This window comes from Schistocerca piceifrons, chromosome X (assembly GCF_021461385.2).
Source record: "Schistocerca piceifrons isolate TAMUIC-IGC-003096 chromosome X, iqSchPice1.1, whole genome shotgun sequence".
Classification (NCBI taxonomy): domain Eukaryota; kingdom Metazoa; phylum Arthropoda; class Insecta; order Orthoptera; family Acrididae; genus Schistocerca; species Schistocerca piceifrons.
This window is the reverse complement of record NC_060149.1, coordinates 402,300,020-402,323,610: the sequence shown is the minus strand read 5'-3', so window position 1 is coordinate 402,323,610 and position 23,591 is coordinate 402,300,020. Positions and strand designations below refer to the sequence as shown.

Genomic DNA, 23,591 nt, shown 5'->3' with positions numbered 1-23,591 from the left:
ATTGTCTCTAGGGGCTGATATAATTCTAGTTTGCCAGTACCATGGCAGTTTAGCTTCCAGACCTAGTATAATCATTTCTGGTTTTAGCTTTTCCGCCAAATGTGACAAACGTGAAATCCATGACCTAGCAAACTCTTTAATAGATTCCTTGCCTGCATTGAAGCGTTTCCCACTCCAAAATTCTCTCAACACTTCATTTTGCTTATTGCTAGACCAATACTCATTAATAAAAGCTGTTTTAAATTCCGCTAATGTTTTACATTTTAACATAACATCAGCTGACCAACGCATGGCGTCACCTGCTAAATGACTTCTAACAAACGAGATTTTCTCTCGTTCAGACCAAGTTGGTGGAATCACATCTTCAAAATCGTTCCAGAAATCTAGCGGATGGATATTTTTATCTGGATCGAACCGCAAGAACTGCCGACACCCGATAAAAGCGGCGTTTGCAGCTACAACTTGTTGTACATTACCATTACCAGAAGTTACTGAAGCTACTTTACTCTCAATGTTAGCAATGTTAGTACTTATATTTTCTACTTTCATTTCAACATTATCTACTCTTTGTACAATATGAGTAGTGTCAGTTTTGATTGCATCTATGTCTGCTTGACATATGTTTACTTTTATATTAACATCTTTAAATCTATCTGAGCACAGTTCAGATTCCGCTTCGATCTTTTCTGTTAACTTGTGCTCCAGCTTCGCATCTTCCATTTGGAAGTCTTTGCGAACCTCAGCAACTTCGGATTTAACTGTTTTATACATTTCAGAAAACTGTTGAGCAACCTTTTTCTTAATATCCTCATGGTTGTAATCAATTTTATAATTCAAACTGTCCAGATCCTCTTTCAACTTATTGCAACCAGCCTTGAAGGTATCGTCCATTACCTCCAATCGTTTATTAAAATTAGTTTGGCTGGCCATAATCTCAGACTTTAATTCAGCTGTCATTTGTGCATTACTGGCAGCTATTGCTTGTAATATAACATTTAGATCAACAGCCCCAGCATCTTTGGGTTGCTCACTGGCTGGCTTTTTATCACACTCAGGTGACGAAAAACTAGCTCCAACACCAGAATTATCAAAACTAAATGAAACTTTTGACTGATTAGTCATATCTAACTTCTCCTTCTTAAACTCTACCATCTCTGATGACTGTTTCATTTTTAATTCATCAGAGAAACTATCATCCAATAAATTTACAATTTCTACCTTCTGCTTTACTACAGGGGTTTCTATTATTGAATCATTGCCCTTTCGCACACTACTGTCAGGAGACAATACTTCATGTTTCACCTTAACATTACTACTTTCATGCATATTTACACTTGAACCGTTGTCTGAATTTACAGTTCCCTCAACAGACATAGGTTCTGATTTAAGTTTAACCTCAGTTTCTTTTGACGGTTCCATCGCCGACAGTCTTTTAGTGCAGGTTAGTAAAAATTTTAACAGCTTTTCACTTAACTTAGTTCCTTCTGCACAATGTTGTCGGCGCGGCGTACCAGGATTCCTGATGCGACGTGGCAAGTTGAACTGCAGACGGCTCTCCGACGGCTGTTGTGTGTTTGCGTGGCCCGCAATTGCAGGCTCTGCGCCGGCTGCTTCAGCAGACGACTGCGGTGCGGCAAGACTGGCTTCTCGCGATGCCGGCAGCACCGCTAAACTCAGTGCCAGCTCCGTCAATCCAGATGCGTTGTTAATCCAATTGCGTCGTCCACATACACACGTAACACTTTCACTGTTTTATACTCAGTTGCGTGTCGCATTTCACTCGCGAATCCGAATAGTTAAAAATCACTTTCACTTAGTTGATTTCCCGGCCGATGCACCATATGTGGGGCGGCGGATGTATAAGTTTGTAAAATAATAAAAAATCTGATTGCTGGATATATGCTTGCGTGTTGAATCAGTTTCTAGCTTTTAGAATGTTGTTAATGCTGTCTTTTGCCGTTCTCAACACTGGCTCTCTATTTACTTCGTGGCCCCCAGAAAGTGATTTAATAAAACTTGGAGCCAGTAAATAGAGATCCTAGTGCCCACTTTACCTGAGAATGTTCTTATAGCTGCAGCTTATAGCTCTGAGGAATTAGGAGATTGTCCGGGATTTCTAATCAAAAACGGTTTTCCAAAATAGTTGAGTATATTCTGAAATCCACTGATAAAAACCACAAGTATCCCTACAACCTAACTAACAGAGCAGTTCAGAGTCTAATGCGCTGATGCAACTATAAATGTCCGACGAATTAAATGTTAAAAAAGAATGCTCGCCATAATTTGATGAAAATATTTCATCAAACGCCACGCTAAATTTTTGGTAGAATGTCTGTCCCGCGACGGCACGTGAAAATACGACAATACGCAAACTGAAGCTAGATAATGAAAATCATTCCAGAATTATCACTTCACATGAAATGTTTTCATGGTTCCGCGTATCTCTAGTAACTTAATACGGCACCCGAGGCTGTTGGTAGCAGATACACTGATGCGACGCGACTACCGACACAGATGGCGTGTCATTCAGCGTCTGGAGAGAACTGGGGCCTTGCTTCCTCGCGCAGTGTTCTTATATATAAAGCCGCGGTGCGGACGGCTGAGGGATCGCCTGATCAAATCCGCTCTCCCGACTAGCCGCTGGGCTAGTAACGCACCACTTCAAGATACATAATAATTTATAGCTTCTTTTGCTGATGGCCGAAGAAGCTCTTAATTTAAACGTGCATTCAGCACGCAGGTAAGTATTGATAATAAAATTTTGACGTGGCTAAGTTAAATATTCTGGGCGAGAGAATTAATCTAATTACACTGCACGCAGCAGATGAGCTCTGAACTGTCCCTTTTGAGATCCGCTATCGCTATAATTTTATAGGTATTAAAAAGAAACTTTACACATCTTCATAATCATAGCGGACCTCCAACCTATTTAAATCTAAACATCCTAGCCTTATTTACTAGCCGACTTAATCTATCTTGCTTCCTTCAGTTTTGAGACGAAAACCACAAAATCATGAATTTCCACTAAAGTCTTAATTTGTGAAATCCAAAGTACTGTTTTTATTAAATCATTATGAAAGATGAATCTAAATATAAATTTTGAAGTCTCTAGCTCTTTTCTGTTGCGCCAATGATTTTTCCAGAAAAACGTCCAAATCTCGGAAATGGCTGAAGTTATCGAACTGATATTTAACACACATTAATTTAGTATTATTTCTGACATGCTAGAAAAGTTTTAGTTCATTTGCTTGATTTTTAAGGTATTGCGCAACATTTATGACGTCAGAGCTAGTTACAGCAGACTGGCTGGCACACAACGGAAACTGATGTGAATTTATTACAGCGTGAGTAGGCTGCTTCCCTACAACAGGATATCCAAGGAGGCAAGACTGAAAACTGACAAGGAGCTTACTATAGAAGGCTGAGGGTCATCAGATAAGCTTGTCCATTATGATGGAAATACATGTTTAGTTAAATGGATGGACAGAAAGAGTGTAATGGTGATGTCTTCTGCTGATGGTGTGGACCCAACAGACAAGTGCTTACGGTACAGCAAAAAGGATAAGACTCAGATTGAAGTCATCAGACCAGTAGCCATCCAAGCATACAAAATGGGGGGGAGTGGATCTCATCGACCAAATGCTCTCATATTGTCCCATGAGGACTAGAATCAAGAAATGGACTATTATAACTATATTTCATTTGATTGACATGTCAGTAGTTAATTCTGGGATACAGTTCAGAACGGACCAAATTCAAGAGCGGGACCGAGCGAAGTGGCACAGTGGTTAGTACACTGGACTCGCATTCGGGAGGACGACAGTTCAATCCTGCGTCCGGCCATCCTGATTTAGGTTTTCCGTGATTTCCCTAGATCACTCCAGGCGAATGCCAGGATGGTTCCTTTGAAAGGGCATGGCTGCCTTGCTTGCCCATCCTTCCCTAATCCGAGCTTGTGGTCCATCTCTAATGACCTCGTTGTCGACGGGACGTTAAACACCAATATCCTCCTCCTCCTCAAGAGAGGGTACCTTGAAAAAATATTCCTCAACATAGAAAGTGCAAACTTATGCTCAGAGAATCACTTCTGTACATTGATATCGAGGAAGTAACAAGCAATGCAGAAGAGAGTGAACAAGATGAAGAAGAACAGTCAAGAAAAAATGAAGAAAAGTGCCTGTTCCACTTCCTCATTAAAATGTTAGAAAATCAAAATCTGCACACATGCCAGCAATTTCTGATGTTAAAGACTGGCAAAAATGTAGAAGCAGAGAAAGAACAAGAACACAATGTACAACTTGTAACATTTTCCTATGCCTTACAGAGAAAAGAAACTGTTTTAAAATGTTTCATGAAAAATAATCTCTCATGACTGTGTTATATGTTTTATTTACTATGTATGTTACTTTTTTAAATTTCACCAAAGTGTGTTTTTAACATATATTTTAATCCATTTGATTACTTTCAATAAATATGTTTGAATAATATTACATTTGTTTACTTTCGATATCATTAGTGAATTTATATATACCTTTCATAGGACAGAACCCAAAAGTACAGTATACTGTGCACACAATTTCCTAAAAATTGTTCCTAAAAGATTTGTTTAAGAATTTACCCAAGTAGTTTTAGGCCCAAAGGAACACAAAATTAACAATTTCGTTTATAATTTCTACAAAAATGTGTCTGGGTTTCAGGAGGATAAAAGGGCAGTGCATTGGCGGAGCTGTCATTTGTACATAGGTGATTCACATGAAAAGGTGTCTAACATGATTATGGCCACACAATAGGAATTAACAGACTTCGAACGTGGAGTGACAGTTGGAACTAGATGCATTGGACATTTTATTTCGGAAATCGTTAAAAATCTAATATTCTGAGGTCGATAGTGCATAGAGTGTGCTGAGAATACCGAATTTCAGACATTACCTCTCACCATGGACAACACAGTTGCTGATGGCCTTCACTTACAGACCAAGAGCAATGGCGATTGCATAGAGTGATCAGTGCTAACAGACAAGCAACACTGTATGAAATAACCGCAGAAATCAATGTGGGACGTACGACGAACATATTCGTTAGGACAGTGTGGCGAAATCTGGCGTCAATGGGCCGTTACAGCAGATGACTAACGCAACTACTTTTTCTAACAGCGTGACATCACTTGCAGAGCCTATCCTGTGCTCCTGACCATATTGGTTGGATCCTATACAACTGGAAAACAGTGGTCTCGTCAGATGAGTCCCGATTTCAGTTGATAAGAAAGAGCTCATGGTAGGGTTCAAGTGCGATGCAGACCTCATGGAGCCATGGACCCAAGCTCTCAACAAGCTCTGTGTAAGCTGGTGGTTGCTCCATAATGATGTGTGCTGTGCTTACATGGAATGGACTGAGTCCTCTGGTTATGTTTGGGTACTTGGAGACCATCTGAAACCATTCATGGATTTCATGTTCCCAAACAACAATGGAATTTTTATGACTGACAATGCACATGTCACTGGGCCACAATTGTCCGAAATTGATTTGAAGAACATTCTGAACAATTCAGCCGAATGATTTGGCCAACCAGATCACCTGGCATAGGACATAATTGAGACGTCAGTTCTTGCACAAAATCCTGCACTGGCAACACTTTCGCAATTATGAACCGTTATAGAGGAAACATGGCTCAGTACTTCTGCAGTGGGCTTCCAATAACAAGTAGAATCCATCCATGCCAAGTTGCAGCCCTACACCAGGCAAAAGAATATCGGGATACAATATTAAGATGTATCTCATGACTTTTGTCACCTCCGTGTATGATCGGTCTGTTGTATGCTACAGATATAGAATACAAGCTGTAAAAGAGAAACAGTAGTACAGGCATATCACGCACATTCGTAGTCAGCAGTGAGATATGGAATAATATTCTGCGGTAATGCACCTTGTAGTGGAACTGTATTTAAAACTCAAAACAACCTATGAGAATCATATGCAACCAAAGAGATGAGATTTATGTGGTCTTCATTCTCCTACACTAAATGCCTGTATAGACACAGCCTGAGAAAATAAAGTGTAGCACCCTGCAGGCATGGTCAGATGTCAATACAGTTTCATACACACACACACACACACACACACACACACACCATCGACAGGTGTGTGAATGTAATTGCTCATGCTTTCTCGGCGATCTGTTGACATCTTGAGGAGATGGGTGTTCTGCCAGATACCCACCAGTATTGTTCATGCACAATATTTCAACAACGTGACCCATTGTCTTCATGAGGAGCTACCTGAGACTGCTAGTCGAGTCGAATGGGTCCAATATTTATACCTACAGCCTTCCCCATCCATGGTCGGCTGTAGGTGCTCTGTCTGTGGTCTGTTCCCGCTAGAAACGTACTGAGATGTTCCGTCCTCCGTTCAGTGCGCCTGACCGCGAGGTAGCTTTGTGTTTTTGGTTCGGTACACCTAGTAACGTGACCAGGTCGGAGAGGAAGCCTCAGGCCGCCGTTGAGAGTTATTTGGAACTACGTTAGTATAAGTTAAAATTGGGAAATCAGGTAAGATTCCACTGCTGTAATAATGTACAGAGGTTTGAGCAATTAACAGACGACCCATAACGAGTGTTGTGGAAAGGCTGGAGCAGTGAAGGAGCATAACTATTCGTTTAAGTTGTTGAAGACCGCCAGGGATGTCTTCCATTTGTGAAACTCATCCAGCACAGAACTGCTACAGAAAATTGTTCATTGGGCTGTATGTACAAACAGAGGCCGTGTAAACGGTAATGGGTTCCGCCAAGGTCGGCATGATGAGGGCCTATCGTGAAAGGAAAGACTAGCAGGAGTGAGCATTTGGCCTTAAGTGGTAGACACTTTCGGGGAAAAGCTGAGAGGGCCGCTACCGGCTGCAGATGTCTGAAGCTAAGTGTTGTTTGGAAATATCAAAACACTGAACAGAACAGACACTCTAACAACTTAGAATGAGACAAGGAATAATGATGCAGTAAGCTTAAGGGTTATATGAGAGTCCAAGAAAGATTATGCTATGTACACAAGCACCAATCGTAATTTCAAGCATAGGTAGACTCTACACCATAAATTTTTTCACAGTATAAAGAAGAAAGACGGCTGACTTACAAGGTAAGGTAGTAGCCATTATCATGAATAACAAGAGAAATAATTTTTTTTATAAAATATGCTGTGATGCACTTATACGTGAAGCAGTGCGTTGTTATTAGTATATCAAATTAATTTAACATATTAACTATGTTGACAGTGTTTGACTGCAAGTGTGATAAGTTCACATCATTATCTATGTAAATCATACATATACATTTAAAGGAATAGTAATTAGTGTTAGTAAACATGGTATCAAATAATGAGAACCAAGTCTTTCACGACGGCATTATTGTATAAAACATTCTCGGAATTCTTGTCACGTCAGTTCAGGGTAAAACCTAGAGATTTCAACGATTTCTTCCATCGTCCACGTGAGGAGCAACTGACTGTAAAAATTGCTGGTGTGTTATCCTTATGTAGTCCAAAAACGGTAGCTATGTCATGCTGCTGCAGATGGCGTCAACATCTGCGCTGGTGGTGCCACTTCTTCCGCCGGAGCGTAAACACTGTGAGAAATAACTCCGGCTCTTCTCTACGTCGAGAGCTCGTTTCCATCCACCTCTAAAGTTATACACACCGGCACGGCTGAAGGTTTCTGACACATTATTTCTACAGCCCCTTTAGTTGGTGGACTGATCGATGTAATTTCTTCTGCACCCACATGGGATGTTGTAAATCCCAGGAATCCTGAGGCCACTGTCCGTAACAGGGAGTAGAATCTGCTTTACCTACTTGGCAGATCGGAAAATGGATCTGATACCTCGTCTTTCCAGGAACCTGAGGTTTATGTTAGAAGGACCATAAAAGAAAAGAAATGATGTATTTATACGTTTAATGAACACTCAAAACTTGTAGATGTGAACAAGATCAGAGATGATGAGTAATAAGAATGCAAACAAATTTCAGAGATATAATTTACAAATATTAACAGTCGACTCCGCCACACCTGGATATTTTGCTTGATGTAGTGATGCAGAAGGGAAGGAATGTAATCAATCGGTGGCTCACCAAGTGAATGTTCACGTTTTATTTTCTTAGAGAATGCTGGCTTGTTATCACGTGACCCATAACAGTTCATTTGGAACACATATGTATATCAGATGATTAATTTTGGACCCCAAGTGGTCCTCATCAGAAATGGTTCTTGCTCAGTGTACCAGTGCATTTAAATTTGCTCTCTTCTGCACTGGATGTCGAAAACTCTGGGCGCTGAGATATAAATCAGGGTGTGTCGGATTGCGGTCCACTGAGTGGCCTAGACGTCCATCCAACTTTCGTTGTACCAGGACATCTAAAAATGGCAACCTTTCCTCTTCCTCTATCTCGGTAGTGAACTGGACGTTTGGGTTCTAGCTGTTCATATGTTCCTGGAAGTGCTCAAGAGCTTCTACGCCGTGTGGCCAGACCACAAACGTGTCGTCAACATAACGATAAAATGAAGATTGACGAAGGGAAGCCGAATTTAATGCACATCCCTCAAAATGTTCCACAAAAAATTTGATTATTACTGGAGACAGCGGAGAACCCATAGCCATTCCATCCGTCACTTCATAAAATTTATCGACTTACAAGAAGTAGATGATCGTCATAACACGTCGGAATAACTTTATCGTATCAGGAGGAAATGTTCTGTCAACAGTTTCAATGTGTCCTTCACAGAAACTGTTGTAAATAGTGAGACCACATCCAGGCTGACTAAAATATCGTTTGGGCCAACTCTGATCTGTTTAATATTCTCAATGAATACCTGAGAGCTTTTGATGAGATGTTCACAGTGGCCAGCTATCGACTTAGTTATATACTTGGCCAGCCTGTAGGTAGGAGAACCAATGGCACTAACAACTGGCCTCAATGAAACACCTTGTTTGCGGACTTTAGGTAATACGTACAGCGTAGGAAGTCTAGGAGCTCGTGCTATAAGATTTTTGGTGACATCCTTTGGTAGACCAGAATTCTTCAGGAGCTCCACCGTTTCTCTGCCGTACGACAGAATTGGGTTCCGTTTTAGACATTTGTAGTTGCTGTCTTCGAACAACGATGCAACTTTGCTGTGATATTCAGTGGTATCAAGATCAACTATGACATTTCCCTTGTCAGCAGGAAGTATCGTAAGATATTCATCTTATCACAGCACATTGAGCCTCTTCCTCTCTGCTTTGCTGGTGTTAAATTTGGGCGGCTGGGCTGAGGCTAAAATGCGACTGATTACAGGTATTACGTCGTCGGCGTCGTCTTTCAAGAGATGCCGCACTGCCTGTTCCACTCCACTAATGAACTCCACGATAGGTACAATACATTGCGTAGGAGCGAAATTCAATCCGTTATTAAGGGCAGAGATGGCTCCTCCGTCCAGTTTCTTGTCTGACAAGTTGATGATTGCCCGTGCCGTTCCATGAGATGACACTTATATTTGCGTGGTTGCAAGTCGGTCAAATTTATTAGTCTGTTTCACCGTTGTATTGCTATTGTGAACTCTTTGATGAACTGCCATCGACATATCGACCCACTCTCAGTCGAAAGATGAGAGGACAGCAGATAAAAAGAGATGGAAATTATATAAATTGGGTGCATCAATATCCAGTTCGTACCTTGTATGTCGTATCTTTTCTCCGACGATAGCCATGTTGGTCTTCTGTAAACTCCTGCCGACCTTAGGTGATGTTTTACCACAGCAAACTTGGGCACGATCTTCTTATCCCGAAAGTGTTTTCAGAAATGCCAAATTACTCCGCTACTGTGAATGTTTCGCTCCGACAACGTGTTTTCTCCTGAAACGATACAGTTGTTCTGACATGTTATGACGACCACCTGCTTCTTGGATGGTATTAAATTTTATAAAATGACGGATGGAATGGCTATGGGTTTTCCATTGTCTCCAGTAATGTCCATTTTCTTTATGGAACATTTTGAGAACGTGCATTAAATTAAGCTTCCCTTCATCCATCTTCATTTTATCGTTATGTTGACGACACGTTTATGGTCTGGTGACATGGCGTAGTTTAGATATCCTGGTACAACGAAAGTCAGATGGAAGTCTCAGCTGTGCAGTGTACAGCAGGGTGACGCACACTTATTCATATCTTAGCGCCCAGAGTTTTCACCATCCAGTACAGAAAAGAACAGATTTAAATACACTGGCACACAGAGCAAAAACCATTTCTGAAGAGAAACACTGGATTCTGAAATTAATCATCTGAAGTATGTGTTCCGAAGGAACGGCTATGTGTCACATGATATCAAGTCAGCGTTCTCCAAGAAAAGGAAACTTGAAAATGTTGAACATTGACGTGATGAGCCACCGATTGCATTCCTTTCCTCCTGCACCGCTACATCCAGCAAAGTATGCAGAGTCCTGAAAAGACGAGGTATCAGATCTATTTTCCGACCTCCTAAGAAGATAAAGCAGATGCTACAACATCCCATGTCGGTGCGGAAACAATTACATTTGTCTGCACCGTTTCCGACCGTTGTGCAGAACGTCAACAGTATATAAAAATCGTGAACTGGAGAAATCTGCAGTTGCTGAGCACAGCCTCACAAACAAACATAAAATACTGTTTGACGAAACAAAATTTTTGTACTAGGCTCCTACATACTTGGACTCTGTAATTAAAGAGGCTGTAGAAATAACAATGTGTCAGAAAACCTTCTAATGTTAGCGGTGCATGGAAGCGAGCTCTAAGTGCAAAGAAAGAGCCAGAGATAATCGTCGCAATCTATACGCTATGGCGGGAGCAGTGGCACCACCACTGCAGACGTCACCATATGCAACAGCATGACGTAACTACCGACCAATCAGAAGACGTCTTTGGAGTATATAAGGCCACTGCAGCAGCAAGTTTGACAGTCAGTTCCTCCAGACGAAGACGATTGTGGAAATCGTCGAAAGCTTGAGGCTTTACACTGAACTGACGTAGCGAGAAGTCCGAAAATGATATCAAATAATGTTTCATGTTATATGTGTAACTTAATTGTAGACTTTTAGTGTAGGAATTGTAGTACAATTCTATTTACATTTACGTTTTCAGTTAATTTTAATTCCATTCAACTGCACACGACGTGTCAAAGTGTTGTAATAAGTGTGTTATGTGGTGGAGAGCTACTTGAGATTCGATTGGCTTAAGTTTGGTGACATCGGTGGATGTAGTGATGGGATATGTGCTCTTGGGAGCTGCTGGAAAATGAAAGAAAAAGGTCATGTTGCAGGCACTGGACAGAGAGAACTGGTTTGACTTTCCTAATGTGAGAGTGGATATTCAGTTACAACTATCAGAAACTTGTGTTTTTTGCAATCGGGAGTGCTGCCGTGTGAATTAAGTGATGCAGTGGTGAGAAGGAGGTGACCCATTCCCACGGCAGCTGTTGATGAATTTACTGTTCTATAGCTGACTGTGCAGCACATTCCTCAAATTCTGTAGCCAGTGTTCAAGCTGTATCATGGGAATTGTGTCTCTCCTGGTCAACAGTTCAAAAAATTTGTGGCTTGTTGTACACTGGTGTCCCTACAAGATGTAGAATGTGCAACAAATGAAGCTCCAAGATAAGCTGCAATGCTGTGACTTTGCCCTACATTTTTGGCACACATGGAATTGAATGACATGTGTCCAAGGAATATTCTATAAACGGGCGAGGCACATTCACAGGATGGTAGACTGCCCCTCATGAGTGCTACCCTACCCCATTATCGCGTTTGGGTACAGTGCTATACTATACCGTTCAGTTAATGTGCTGTACTATCCCATCCAGATATCACATTCTAGTGCAGTGCCACAGTATACTGTCAGGCTAATGTGTTGTACTACCCCATACATAATGATGCCAATCACGATATTGATATCAAATTTCTATCACACTGAAAATCAGTATAAGTTAAAGAATAATACCGTCATCGACCAAAAAGTGGGTGGTCATTGCAGTACAGCAGTTGAGAATTTGTGATATGAAACTACTACTACATTTAGATAGAAACCTACTTGAATCTGTATTATGAATCTACTGCTACTGCTGAATGGTTGCAATATGGTTCTGGTACAGGATCGCCATATGAAAGGTTGCTGTACCTGCCCTGAGAGCAAACTGCTCACTTGAAACTGTGTTATTTACTATATTGGTGGCCATGGCCATCTATGGTCGTTCTCTTTGTATCTTCAAACGCCAGATTCACTAAACACACATACCCTGCAGAGATTTTAGCTCGGAGAGCAAAGGGTTGGTCAGGTAAAATATGCGAAATGATCGTTGTAAATTATTTAACTACACAGCAGATGACGTGGATCTTAATCTCCATAAGTAGATAGAGGTACATAAGGGTTGGTGAAAGTGGTGTCATAAATGTGTAAGGCTCTATGAGTCTTCTACACTTAGGTTATCAGCCCTTTGTGCCATTACTACTACACTTTTCTTGCAACAAATAATGCTTTGCAGTTGCTTGCAGAAATGACATGTTGGGGAAAGAAAACATTCGGGTTAATCAGCAGCTATACTGGATTCATTTAATTTGACCTGTTTCATTATTTCTAAGAAAAACCAAACTTGACATGCTATAAGCTTATGTTCTCTCAGTTAATTTTCTGTCCACAAAACAGTATTTATGATAAAAGTGATCACTTAAGCGCAATTCAAACAGACAGACATTCATTCATTTAATCTCGCGCAATACTATTAGGTGGTGAGGGGGAGATAATGACACAGTGGTCCCAAAGGAAAATGTTCATTTACTCAAGCATCCACCAGTCGATCCCCAGTACGTTATATAACTTTACCATGCACCACATGCTGGCACACAAAAGCTGATGGTGGGATCTGGTATAGTTTGTACTCGAGCATGTTTCATCTACAAACTTACTCTCGATACCAAGCACAGAGAAGAAAATATAGATAAAGCAGTTAAAAAATGAAAAATATGAAGCTTCTTCCACTGATATACTGCTGAAACATAATCCTCGCAATTATTTTTTCAGGCTCCAAAACAACGAACTATAAGGCCATGTCCTATGTAAGCAACAGAAGTGACCGACAGCGAACGACATCTGGACATGCGACAATCCATCTACAAGTGGCAGCATCAACGATATGCTCTGGTGTCCTGTGTGCTAGCGGCGACTTCCTGTTATAAGATGGCTTCTAGAACTGAGCAGCTGCTTCTACAAAATGACGTCCATAAACCATAGAATATTGCAGCTTGAGAGTAATGCATTAAAATTATCCTTAGTTAGGAAAATAAGGCGATGAAAGTGCGCTACGTATGAAATTTATAAGGAGAGTAATCTTCATGGAGAATTTCACAGTTTATATGAACTACGAAGGTTACCAAATTCTTCGAATATGCGTGGACAACCAGAGATATGTTCGACTATATAATCAATGAATTAAATATGAGTGTCTCTTATGTGACCACGAACTTTCCACAGGAAATAAGTGTGGAAGAATAACTGACTATCGTAAATACGGAAAGATTAGTGACTTCAGGTACGAGATGTCCGTAGCATAGCGGTATCAAACAAGGTTGGTCACGTAACACGTCGTATGTCCTGTGTTTGGTGACAAATACTTTTCACATTTAAACGACCCAACTGTAATTCTGTCACCGGTTCTGTGTAGTAAGTTTTATCTATAGTCATTACACTGCATCTCAAAGTATATTTTTTAGGCCTTCTCAAAGAACTTGATGTTTAAGTGTATACACGTACCCCAGTATATGACACACATTAAAGTCCTAATGAAAAACATTGAACAACCATGAAATTTTACTGATATATGATTGGTGGGAAAGTAACTCATCAGTAATCAATGTCACTGCCATATGTTTCAATTAATCTAAATAATCTGCACAAATAAGGCTTAAAAATTTTTTGAAACAAAGGTCAAACGTTTCGTGAAATAATTTGTCTAAAAACAAGAAATGAAATAAATTAGAGAAATATTTGATGTGCCTCATTTGCTGTACAAGATTTCGACCATCATTGAAAGGCACATCAAATCTTTCTCTAATCTATCGTACCTCATTTGGTGCACATAATTTAGAGCATTATTCAAAGGCACATCAAATGTTTCTCTAACTATTTTGCCTCTTTTAGACAAATCATTTCACAAAACATTTGACTACTTTATTTTTCAAGTTTTATTCAGGAATCTTGACCTTACCATCACCTCATTTGGCTTCCTAGCATCTTACGTTCACGAAATGTACTGCATTTGACATTTGATTCAAAGGAAACCTTTTTGATAGTTAAATATCACACCAATGTAACTTTTTATGGGCAAGTGGGGTAGGCTACGAAGACATTAACTTTTTGAGACTTCATTTACGTAGCTGTTTGTGAAATCCTTCAATTTGCCCTCATCTCACTATGTTATTCTTTATTACCCCAATAACTTTCAAGTTATCAGATATTTCTTTGCAAAACTAGACTTTTTTTCTTTATTGGATTTCGATTCCCCCCTGTGGGGCGGGGAGGAGGGGGGGGGGGGGCTGGCAGCAGCGTAATATGCTGTTCTGCAGCCTACAGCAAAGTTAAAAGTATAATGAGCAGATACAACAATAAAAACAGGTGATAAAACGACGACTGTTTAAAACTGGTACATGGCGAAAAGTTGCGAAGAAAACATAAAAAAAACAAAGGGTCAGTGATGCTGATTAAAAAATAGACAGGTACAGTTAAAAAACACGGCGACAGTCTGGTTTCTGTTTGCAACACTTTAAAAAGGGGACGCACAACACTGAACACTTACAAAAAACACTGCACTATAGTGTACAAAGGCATATGGGCAAGGGGGGGGGGGACCTGGACAGATGATGAGGAAAAAAGGGGGAGGAGAGGAAAAGCAAAAAAAAGGGGGAGCCAATGGAGGGAGAGGCCATAGAAAAAGGGGGGCAGCAGGGGGTGGACATGAGAAAGGAGTGAGGAAGACAGTGGAGGGCAAAACAAAAGGACTCAGGGGGAGAGAATGGTGTCAAAGAGAGGGTAGGCAGGGAAGAAACAGGATGGAAGGGGGGGGAGAGGGAGTCTGGGAAAAGGACAGAGCGAGGGAGGGTGAGGTGAGGATCATAGTTGATAGGAGGGATAAATGGAGGGAGAGAGGGCATCATCCATGAGAGGGATTTATTATTTATTTATTTATTTATTCATTTAATTAACAGAACAGAGTAACCCATCACCTTGAAATGTAAGGTGGGTCAGATGCTTCTGAATCTAACATCAAAGACTTCTCATTGTTACTATCTTATTGGTATACAGTTGTTAATGCTTCTTTTTATAAATAATGTAAAGAACATAATATATAAAGATTTCTCTGAGGTTACAGCGAACTGAATGCTTAACAATTGTTAAAATGGTTTCATATGATCTGTTACTACCTAGTTAATGAGAATATAAGTTATATAATGCAAATGTCAAAGAAAAATAAAAAAGAAAATTTAATACAATGAGTGTGGTGAAAATAATTTGCAGTATGTAGAGGGAAGTGATATACTGTATTTGGATTTGTAATATAGTCTAAGTAGCATGTTGGTTGATAATGTCTTATTTCTACCTATTTCAGATGAGGTCTCTGTAGAAGCTCCAGCTATTCTCAACTGAAATGGTTTTTGCTTATGTATGTTTACACATATTATACAGATTAAATACTGATTGAGCACTTCATCCATGGAACACATGAATTTTAGCTTTACATGAGAAATATATTTGTGTTTGTAATTTATTAGTAGAAATATAATGTAGTTCATTGCTACTTGAATGCATTATTCCTTAAACAACTTAATACATTACATTTTTAGTGTTATACATACTTTATACAGAAAATGCTTTTGATATATAAAATTCATTGATTGTAGCTTTGAATACAGAAAAGAATATACTTCTGTCTGCACACAATAAGATGAGCAATACATTACTGCTTGTGTGCAGCATACTTCATACACTATGCAGTATGTCACTGGGAAGGAAGAAAACTTCATCAATCCTTCTACTACCAAGTGACATTAGGTTATTACTACAATCTTAGTATGTGGTGTCAGTGATTGTTTTATGATTGTTATGTTGTTTGTGGTTGTGTTGTAGCATGCAGTGTCATGCATTGTTGGTTTGGGTCCCTTACATGTTGATCCCTTCTGATTCATGTTCACTTAGTGTTCCTTCCTCAGTTTCGGAATCTGTGGTCGTGCTTGTGTCCTCCCATGTGGTTTGTTGTGTTGTTTACACTTGCTATGCTTCCTTCCATTTGGATTTTGGCGCTTGTAGTCTTCGCGCACAGTGTTCAATACAATATCGGCTATGCTATTTCTTGTGCTACAGTCATCATGATTACGTATTATTCTGGCGATGCCATTGTCGTTCTGTATAGGTCTCACTTGTGCTAGCATGTTGCATAGCAGTGAGACATGTTCTGGTGTCCCAGTTTCTCTGCAGACGCATACTTCATCGTTAGTTAGTCCCATGCGATTTAAGTGTACTGGATATGGCCCGTGGCCTGTCACGAAATGGACCATCCCCCGACTTGGGTCGACATGTTTCAGTCTTTCTCATAAGGATAGAAAGAGTGTACTCACCTATCCTTGTCGGATGCATCCCACTCTCTCTGCCATGTTTGAATACGCCATTGCTTCATTTGTGTTTTGTTCATTGGTCCTCGTAATTTCGGTGACTTTATCGAGCCTGTCCTCTTAAGCCAGTAAAGTGCAGCTCTATAACGGATTGTTATGTCTATAGGGTAGGTTCCCATCATAACGCAAAGTGCCTCTAGCGATGTGGTGTTGAAGGCTCCACTCATTCTCAGGATTACGATATGTTGATCTCATCCTGCAATTGTCTTGTTAGTCTGTATGTTCAGTCTGTGAGACCAAGCACTTGTGGCGAAGCATGCAAGGGGGAGCTGATGGAAGCCACCCCAGGAAAGGAGATGAAGGGTGTAGAGGTGGAGGGTAGGGGGACACAATGGTGAAGGTATGGCAGTGGGTGGGGGTGGAGAGGAGAGGAGCAACCAGGGGATGGGGGGGGGGCGATCAAGTTAGTAGAAAGTATATAGGACGCAGATATGTTCAAGTGAAAGGAGCAGATGGGCGAAAGGAATCAGGTCATAGAGGATCTGCATGGGGGATGGAAGGCGTATACGGAAGGCGAGGTGGAGTGCATGGCACGTGAGGATCTGGACGGACTTATAAAATTTGTGGGGGCAGGGGGCGGATATCAAGGTGGGACACGCACAACAGAGGATGGGACAGATCAAGGATTTGTAGATGTGGAGGATGGTGGAGGGGTTTAACCCCATGTCCGGCCAGAGAGGAGTTTAAGGAGACAGAGGCGGTTGTGGGGTTTGGATTGGATTGAGTAGAGATGAGGGATCCAGGTGAGGTGACGGTCAATTGTGAGTCAATGGTAGGTCAGAGTGGGGAGAGGTGGACAGGAAGGGTGCAGATGGTAAGGGAAAATCAAGGAGCCGGAAGGAGTGAGTAATATGATGTATGATGATTACCTGGGTCTTGGAAGGATAGATTCTGAGGAACCACTGCTTGCACCATGCGGCAGAAAGGTCAAGGTGATTCTGGAGAAGGTGTTGGTATCATTGAAGGGTAGGAACAAGGGCAAGGAAGGTGGTGTCATTGGCATACTGCAGGAGGTAGACCAGAGGGGGGGGGGGGGTTGGGGCATATCTGCTGTGTACAGGAGGTGGAGGAGAGGGGAGAGGACAGAGCCCTGGAGCACGCATGCAGAGGGGTAGAAGGTGTGGGAATCGTCTTTTTGGATGGTAATGTAGCAGGGACGGTGGGAGAGGAAGGAGGGAATCAGATGGTCATATTTGATAGAAAGGGCGTAGGTCTGGCGTTTAAACAGGAGACTGGGATGTCATATGCAATCTTAGGCCTTTTCGAAATCTAGGGAGGAAAAAATGGTGAAATGACGGGAGTTAAGGTGCAGGCAGAAGAGATGGGCGAGGTGTAGGATTTGGTCGTCAGCAGAGAAGGAAGGTAGAAAGCCACATTGGGTGTTGGGGAGGAGGTGGTGTCGGTGGAGGTGGGGATGGATGCGCCATGTAAGGATGGATTCCAAGAGCTTGCTGAACACCGAGGTGAGACATATAGGGCGATAGGAAGAGGCATGAGATGTAGGCTTGCTGGGTTTGGAGAACATCAGGATATGGGAGGTTTTCCACAGGTCGGCATAGAAACCAGTGGCAAGGATTACGTTGTAGAGGGTGGGCAAAGACAGCAAGAAAGGAAGGAAGGCAGTGTTTGAGACAGCGGTAGGTAACGTGGTCGTGGCTGGAGGCAGTGTTGCATTTAGTGCAGAGTGTGAGGCGGATGTCCTATATAGTGATGGGAGTGTTAAGTTCTGATGGTGGTGCATGGCCCAAGTACTGGAAGCAAGGAGCAAGGGGAGGAGTGGAGGTATCTCAACGGGTGATGACATCAGGGAAGAGGGAATGATCAAATTGGGGATCATCTGGAATGGAAAAGACATCAGATAGGTGGGAGACAAAGTGGTTGGCCTTACTGAGGTTGTCAGGAAAGGGACAGTCATCAAGGTGGAGAGGATACTGCGGGGTAGGGCGGTTCCCAGTAAGGCAGCAGAAGGCTGACCAATACTTTGAAGAATTTATTGGGAGCATGGCGTTGATTTGTGTACATGTCTGTCGCCAGGCACGGCGTTTCTTTGCAGTAAGCATGTTGCGGGTGTGTTGTTGTAATTGCCGGTCGCAGGTGAGTGTGCCCCAGTCACAAGCCTGAAGGAAGGATCGGTAGAGGTGATGGGATTTACAAAGGAGAAGGACAGCCTGTGGGGGCAGGGCTGGGTGGTGAGGGTGAATGGCTTTGGTAGGAATATGGGTGAGTATGGCGTCAGACAGGATCTGATGGAGGAAGGGAGATGTTATCAGAAGATGTTATCAGGAGATTGGAGGGTAGGGTCATGGCATTTGACCTGGGTGTGTATGGAGTCCAAGTAGGCATCCCAGTTAGCGAGGTAGTAATCATGGACAAGTTTAGGAGGAATGGCAGGACAAGGAACGGGGTGGGGATGGGGACCATCAGAGATAGTGACGGGGAAGGGGGTATGGTCACTGCCAATTAGGTAAAGGACTTCCATGGTGATGCATGCAAGGAGGTTGGGAGAGGCTAGCACCACATCAGGAGTGGTGTTGGATTCGAGTCAGGTGTGTTGGTGGCGGGAAACCAGGTATCCATGGAGGGTGGTGATAAACTGATGCCACTGCTGGAGTTTGGCAGGAACACGGCTGTGGATACTGAGGTCTGTGGCAATCATGAAGGTGGAGAGGGTGCAGTCAATGTGGGCCAGGAATTCGTGCAGGATGGGGTTCGAGGGAAGATGTAGAAGGTGGCATGTGTGATGGTAAGGATGGGGAAGAAGAGGCTGAGGGTGAGATGCTCAGCAGGATTGTGGAGGAGAGGTTGGGACCGAACATTGCTGCGATCATGGCAGTGAAGGTCAGTGGACGTCGGGGAGGTTGAGGCTGTCAGAGAGAGGAAGGGGTGTCATAGGGGGTTAAGGGTAGCTCGTGGGCCAAACCAGATTCGTGGGATTTTGGAGAGGAGATTAGTGTGGAAGGAAGCATTGGGGGATTTAATGAGGGCCAAGTCCTTTCGAGGAATGAGAAGGGAGATGGCGGCATTGGGGAAGTATTTACAGATGGCTAGGGTGAGGGTGTGGGTGTTGAGGAATTGAGGGTCAGGATTGGAGAGGACAAAGGTGTGGGTGGAAGAGGTTGTTTGGGTGGGGGCCGGGGTCATGTCCATGGGGGTGGTTGTGTCGCAAGGTTCAGGGGCTTTCTTCTTGGAGAGGTTGGAGTCAGGGTCAACATTAGGGCGTTTAGCAGGTTTCTTGGACAGGACAGGGTGGAGAAGAGGTTGGGGGATGGGTTGGAGGAGGAGGTGGAGGGGGGCAGGTCCTCTCTGAGGGGCGGGTGATGTAGGGGGTGGGGGCACCGGTTTCGCAGAGACTTTGGTGCAGCGGGTGAAAGTCTGTGCCTGCTGGGAGCCTGTAGTAGGTGGTGCCGTGAGTGATGGGCAGTCTGAAGATTGCAATGGGGTGACAGCTAAGGGCGAGGGAGAGTCGGGGGAAGTGACAGCCGAAAACGGTGCAGGAGTGAGGCAGACAGGGAGGGAAGGGAGGACGAGGATGGGGTCTGCGAATGAACTCCATGTGATGGTGGTTGGAGCAGCTGAGAGGGAGGTGAAAATGATGGAGGAGGTAGGGTGGAACATGGTGAAGGTGTGGTGGTGGCAGCGGCAGCGAGGACAGTGGCAGCAGCGAAGGACTCCAGCGGTGGCGGCAGCAGCAGCGGCAGCGGCGACGAGGGAGCCCTCAGCAAAATGGGGGCAGCGGCACCTCGACCAGGGCAGGGTGGCAGACCCTCTGGCAGGCGGCGAAGGCGGCCCGGCGAATCCCTCCGGGCAGCGGCTGGACAACGACGGCAAATGGGGTGGCCCAGTATCCTTGGCTGGCGGCGGCTAGCACCGGGCGGCGGCGGCGGCAGATGGACGGGCCGACGGACGGACAGATGGCGGTGGCTGGCACACAGACGGAGGCGGCAGCAACAGGGGCAGGTAGCTCTTCCAAATGCGTTGATTTCACTTGAGTGTAGCCCAGGCAGTGTAATCTTCTCACTTGGAATCGAGGGGATCCAACCATCGAGAATGGCAAAACTAGACCTCACGCTCTTGAATTTAATACCTCGTTTATCCTTTTCTCACTCTTTCAGATAAAAATCCTCTGTGTAATTCATAGGGAGTCTTGTTTTCGCTCCACTCAAACATTTAACCAAGACGTTTAAGTCTAGTTTACACGACGACATTGGGTTGCACCACTCGTGTGGAATGAGTTGCGCGCAAGTGGTTTCATATATGACGGCAGACACGGCCACACCAGTATACACATCAGTTTCGTCGTTTTGTGGATCCCTGAGTCGTGTCTGAAATGAAAGTTTTGGCAGCTGGAATTCGCACGAGTTGTGATGGAGTTAAAGCTTGTTGTGTGGAATCGCTGCATAAGAAAAAAATAAGAAATGTGTTTCGATTTGTGACTGGATGAAGATAAGACGTCAGCTCGGTTGCTCAGCACCCTTGCTGAAATAATTTATAACAGAAGATTCAAGAAGTTCTTTTAATTATCTTAGAATGTCACCAGAACTTTTCAGGTTTCTTCTAAATGGAGTTAATTATGCAATAAGGAATAAAGGTACTGTAATTCAAGAAGCACTGTCGCCAGAACTGAAATTATATATCATATTGCGTGCATTACAATCGAGAACATCCGACATGCTATTAGATTCAATTGGCGATGACGCTTTTTCATTAACACCAATAATTATTAACATTATCAGTGAAACTTCCTGGCAGATTAAAACTGCGTGCCCGACCGAGACTCGAACTCCCGAGTTCGAGTCCCGGTCGGGCACGCAGTTTTAATCTGCCAGGAAGTTTCATATCAGCGCACACTCTGCTGCAGAGTGAAAATCTCATTCTGGAAACATTATCAGTAATAACTATTAACATTAGCAACAATAATTAATCGAAGCAGGCCACATTAAGAAGACAATGGTTTCCAAACTACTCTCTTGAAGATAGATCTGTACAGTGGCAATATTTCAAAATTCTAACATATGTGAATGGGGAGCATTGCAGCGACGTTTTAAATAGATGAATATTGAATAAAGAATGCAGCTTCTTGAATTCGTTTAGCCTTCCCTCCCGTCAACAATATTCCTTAACAAAGAGTTGGCTAACTCGAACGATGGGATTTTAGTCTTGTAGACGAGAGCATTGCCGCAGCTAGAATTACACTTGCTTGTATTTTTCTCAAAAAAATGGTTCAAATGGCTCTGAGCACTATGGGACTTCACTTCTAAGGTCATCAGTCCCCTATAACTTAGAACTACTTAAACATAACTAACCTAAGGACGTCACACACATCTGTGCCTGAGGCAGGATTCGAACCTGCGACCGTAGCGATCACGCAGTTCCAGACTGTAGCGCCTAGAACCGCTCAGCCACTCCGGCCGACTTATTTTTCTCAATTCAGTTGTATATGTGCTTCTAACCCAAAAAATTTTGGCCTGCAGCTCAGATATTGTCAAACCATCTATGTCATGATCGCACATGTCTCCGTGGCACCAGTATATTGCTTATTTTTGTAATCAGCATCACAGAAATCCCACAAACACATATGCAAAGCATAGATATCCAAAAAGTGAACATTATTCTCCGTTTCCCACTTCATGTTTCAGTTTATCTACACTCTACGAACACACATAACCTCAAAACTCATGTAACTAGTGTTGCCGAAAGTGTTTAGTCTCACCAAGGAGTTGTGCAAACGTGCGTCGCGCATGCGCAGTGGCTGGTAGTGCAGTTGCCTGCAACCTAGTGTCGTGTAAACTAGGCTTTAGAGTGAATGGCCTTTCAGACCATGATGCACAAATTTTAACACAAAAAGGCTTTTGTACTCAAACCAATGTCATATTTAATTACAAACTATGTAGGAAAATTAATCCAGTATCAATAGAGAGTTTTTTAAACCTTGTCAAAGAATAACAGTGGCAGGATGTTTATAGTGCCAATCACATAGATGATAAATAAAATGCTTTCCTTAACACTTTTCGCATGCTCTTTGAGAGCTGCTTTCCATTAGTACGTTCTCAACGGGGTACTAGCAGTAATAGGCAGCCCGGGTGGGAACTGAATCAAAATGTTAGAGGTAGTCACAATCAAAAAATTAAAACCGTATGGTCAGTTGGGAAGGAAGTGTCTGGTTAGCAGCACAAGGTCGACGATATAAAGTCAGTTCATAGTAAAAATATGTCTGTTACTTATAAATCAGATATATGTACAGTATTTCATAATCATTTTCTGAGCATTGCTGGTGAATTAAATAAAAAGTTAATTTCTACAGGAAATCATATAATTTTCTTGGCAAATGCCTTTCCGAGATTGATGTCTAAAATACTCCTCTGTGATACAGACAAGAGGGAGATTGAGTCAATTATTAAATCACTGAAGACTAAGGACTCTCATGATGGAGTGTCTAGCAGAATATTAAAGTACTGTGCTGTACATGCTAGCCCAGTATTTAGCCATATTTGTAATTTTTCCTTTAGGAATGGTTAGTTTCCTGAGTGATTAAAGTACTCAGTAGTAAAACCACTTTATTAAAGGGGGAAAGGGATAATGTAGATAATTTTAGATCTGTTTCTATGCCATCAGTATTTGCAAAAGTTATTGAAAACGCTGTGTATGTAAGGACAGTTGATCATTTCATATCACACGATTTCCTATCAAATGTACAGTTCAGCTTTAGAAGTCGTTTAACAACTGAAAATGCTATATTCTCTTTTCTCTGTAAGGTACTGGATGGGCTAAGCAAAAGGTTTCGAAAGCTTGGCATATTTTTTGATTTAACTAAAGCATTTGATTGTGTTTATCACAAAATATTGTTCGAGAAGTTGGACCATTACGGAATATAGGGAGTAGTTCACAAT

The 23,591-nt window shown here is 42.4% G+C and overlaps 1 protein-coding gene across 1 annotated transcript in view; it reads right to left on the bottom strand.

Moving 5' to 3' along the window:
- Positions 1 to 20,419: 20,419 nt before the first annotated feature.
- Positions 20,420 to 23,591, bottom strand: part of LOC124722386 (protein enabled homolog) — a 38,581-nt gene continuing 35,409 nt past the window's right edge. Inside the window, exon 3 of the mRNA XM_047247559.1 lies at positions 20,420 to 20,625. Within this exon, the coding sequence (XP_047103515.1) occupies positions 20,420 to 20,625 (206 nt within the window). The remainder of the gene's footprint in view (positions 20,626 to 23,591) is intronic.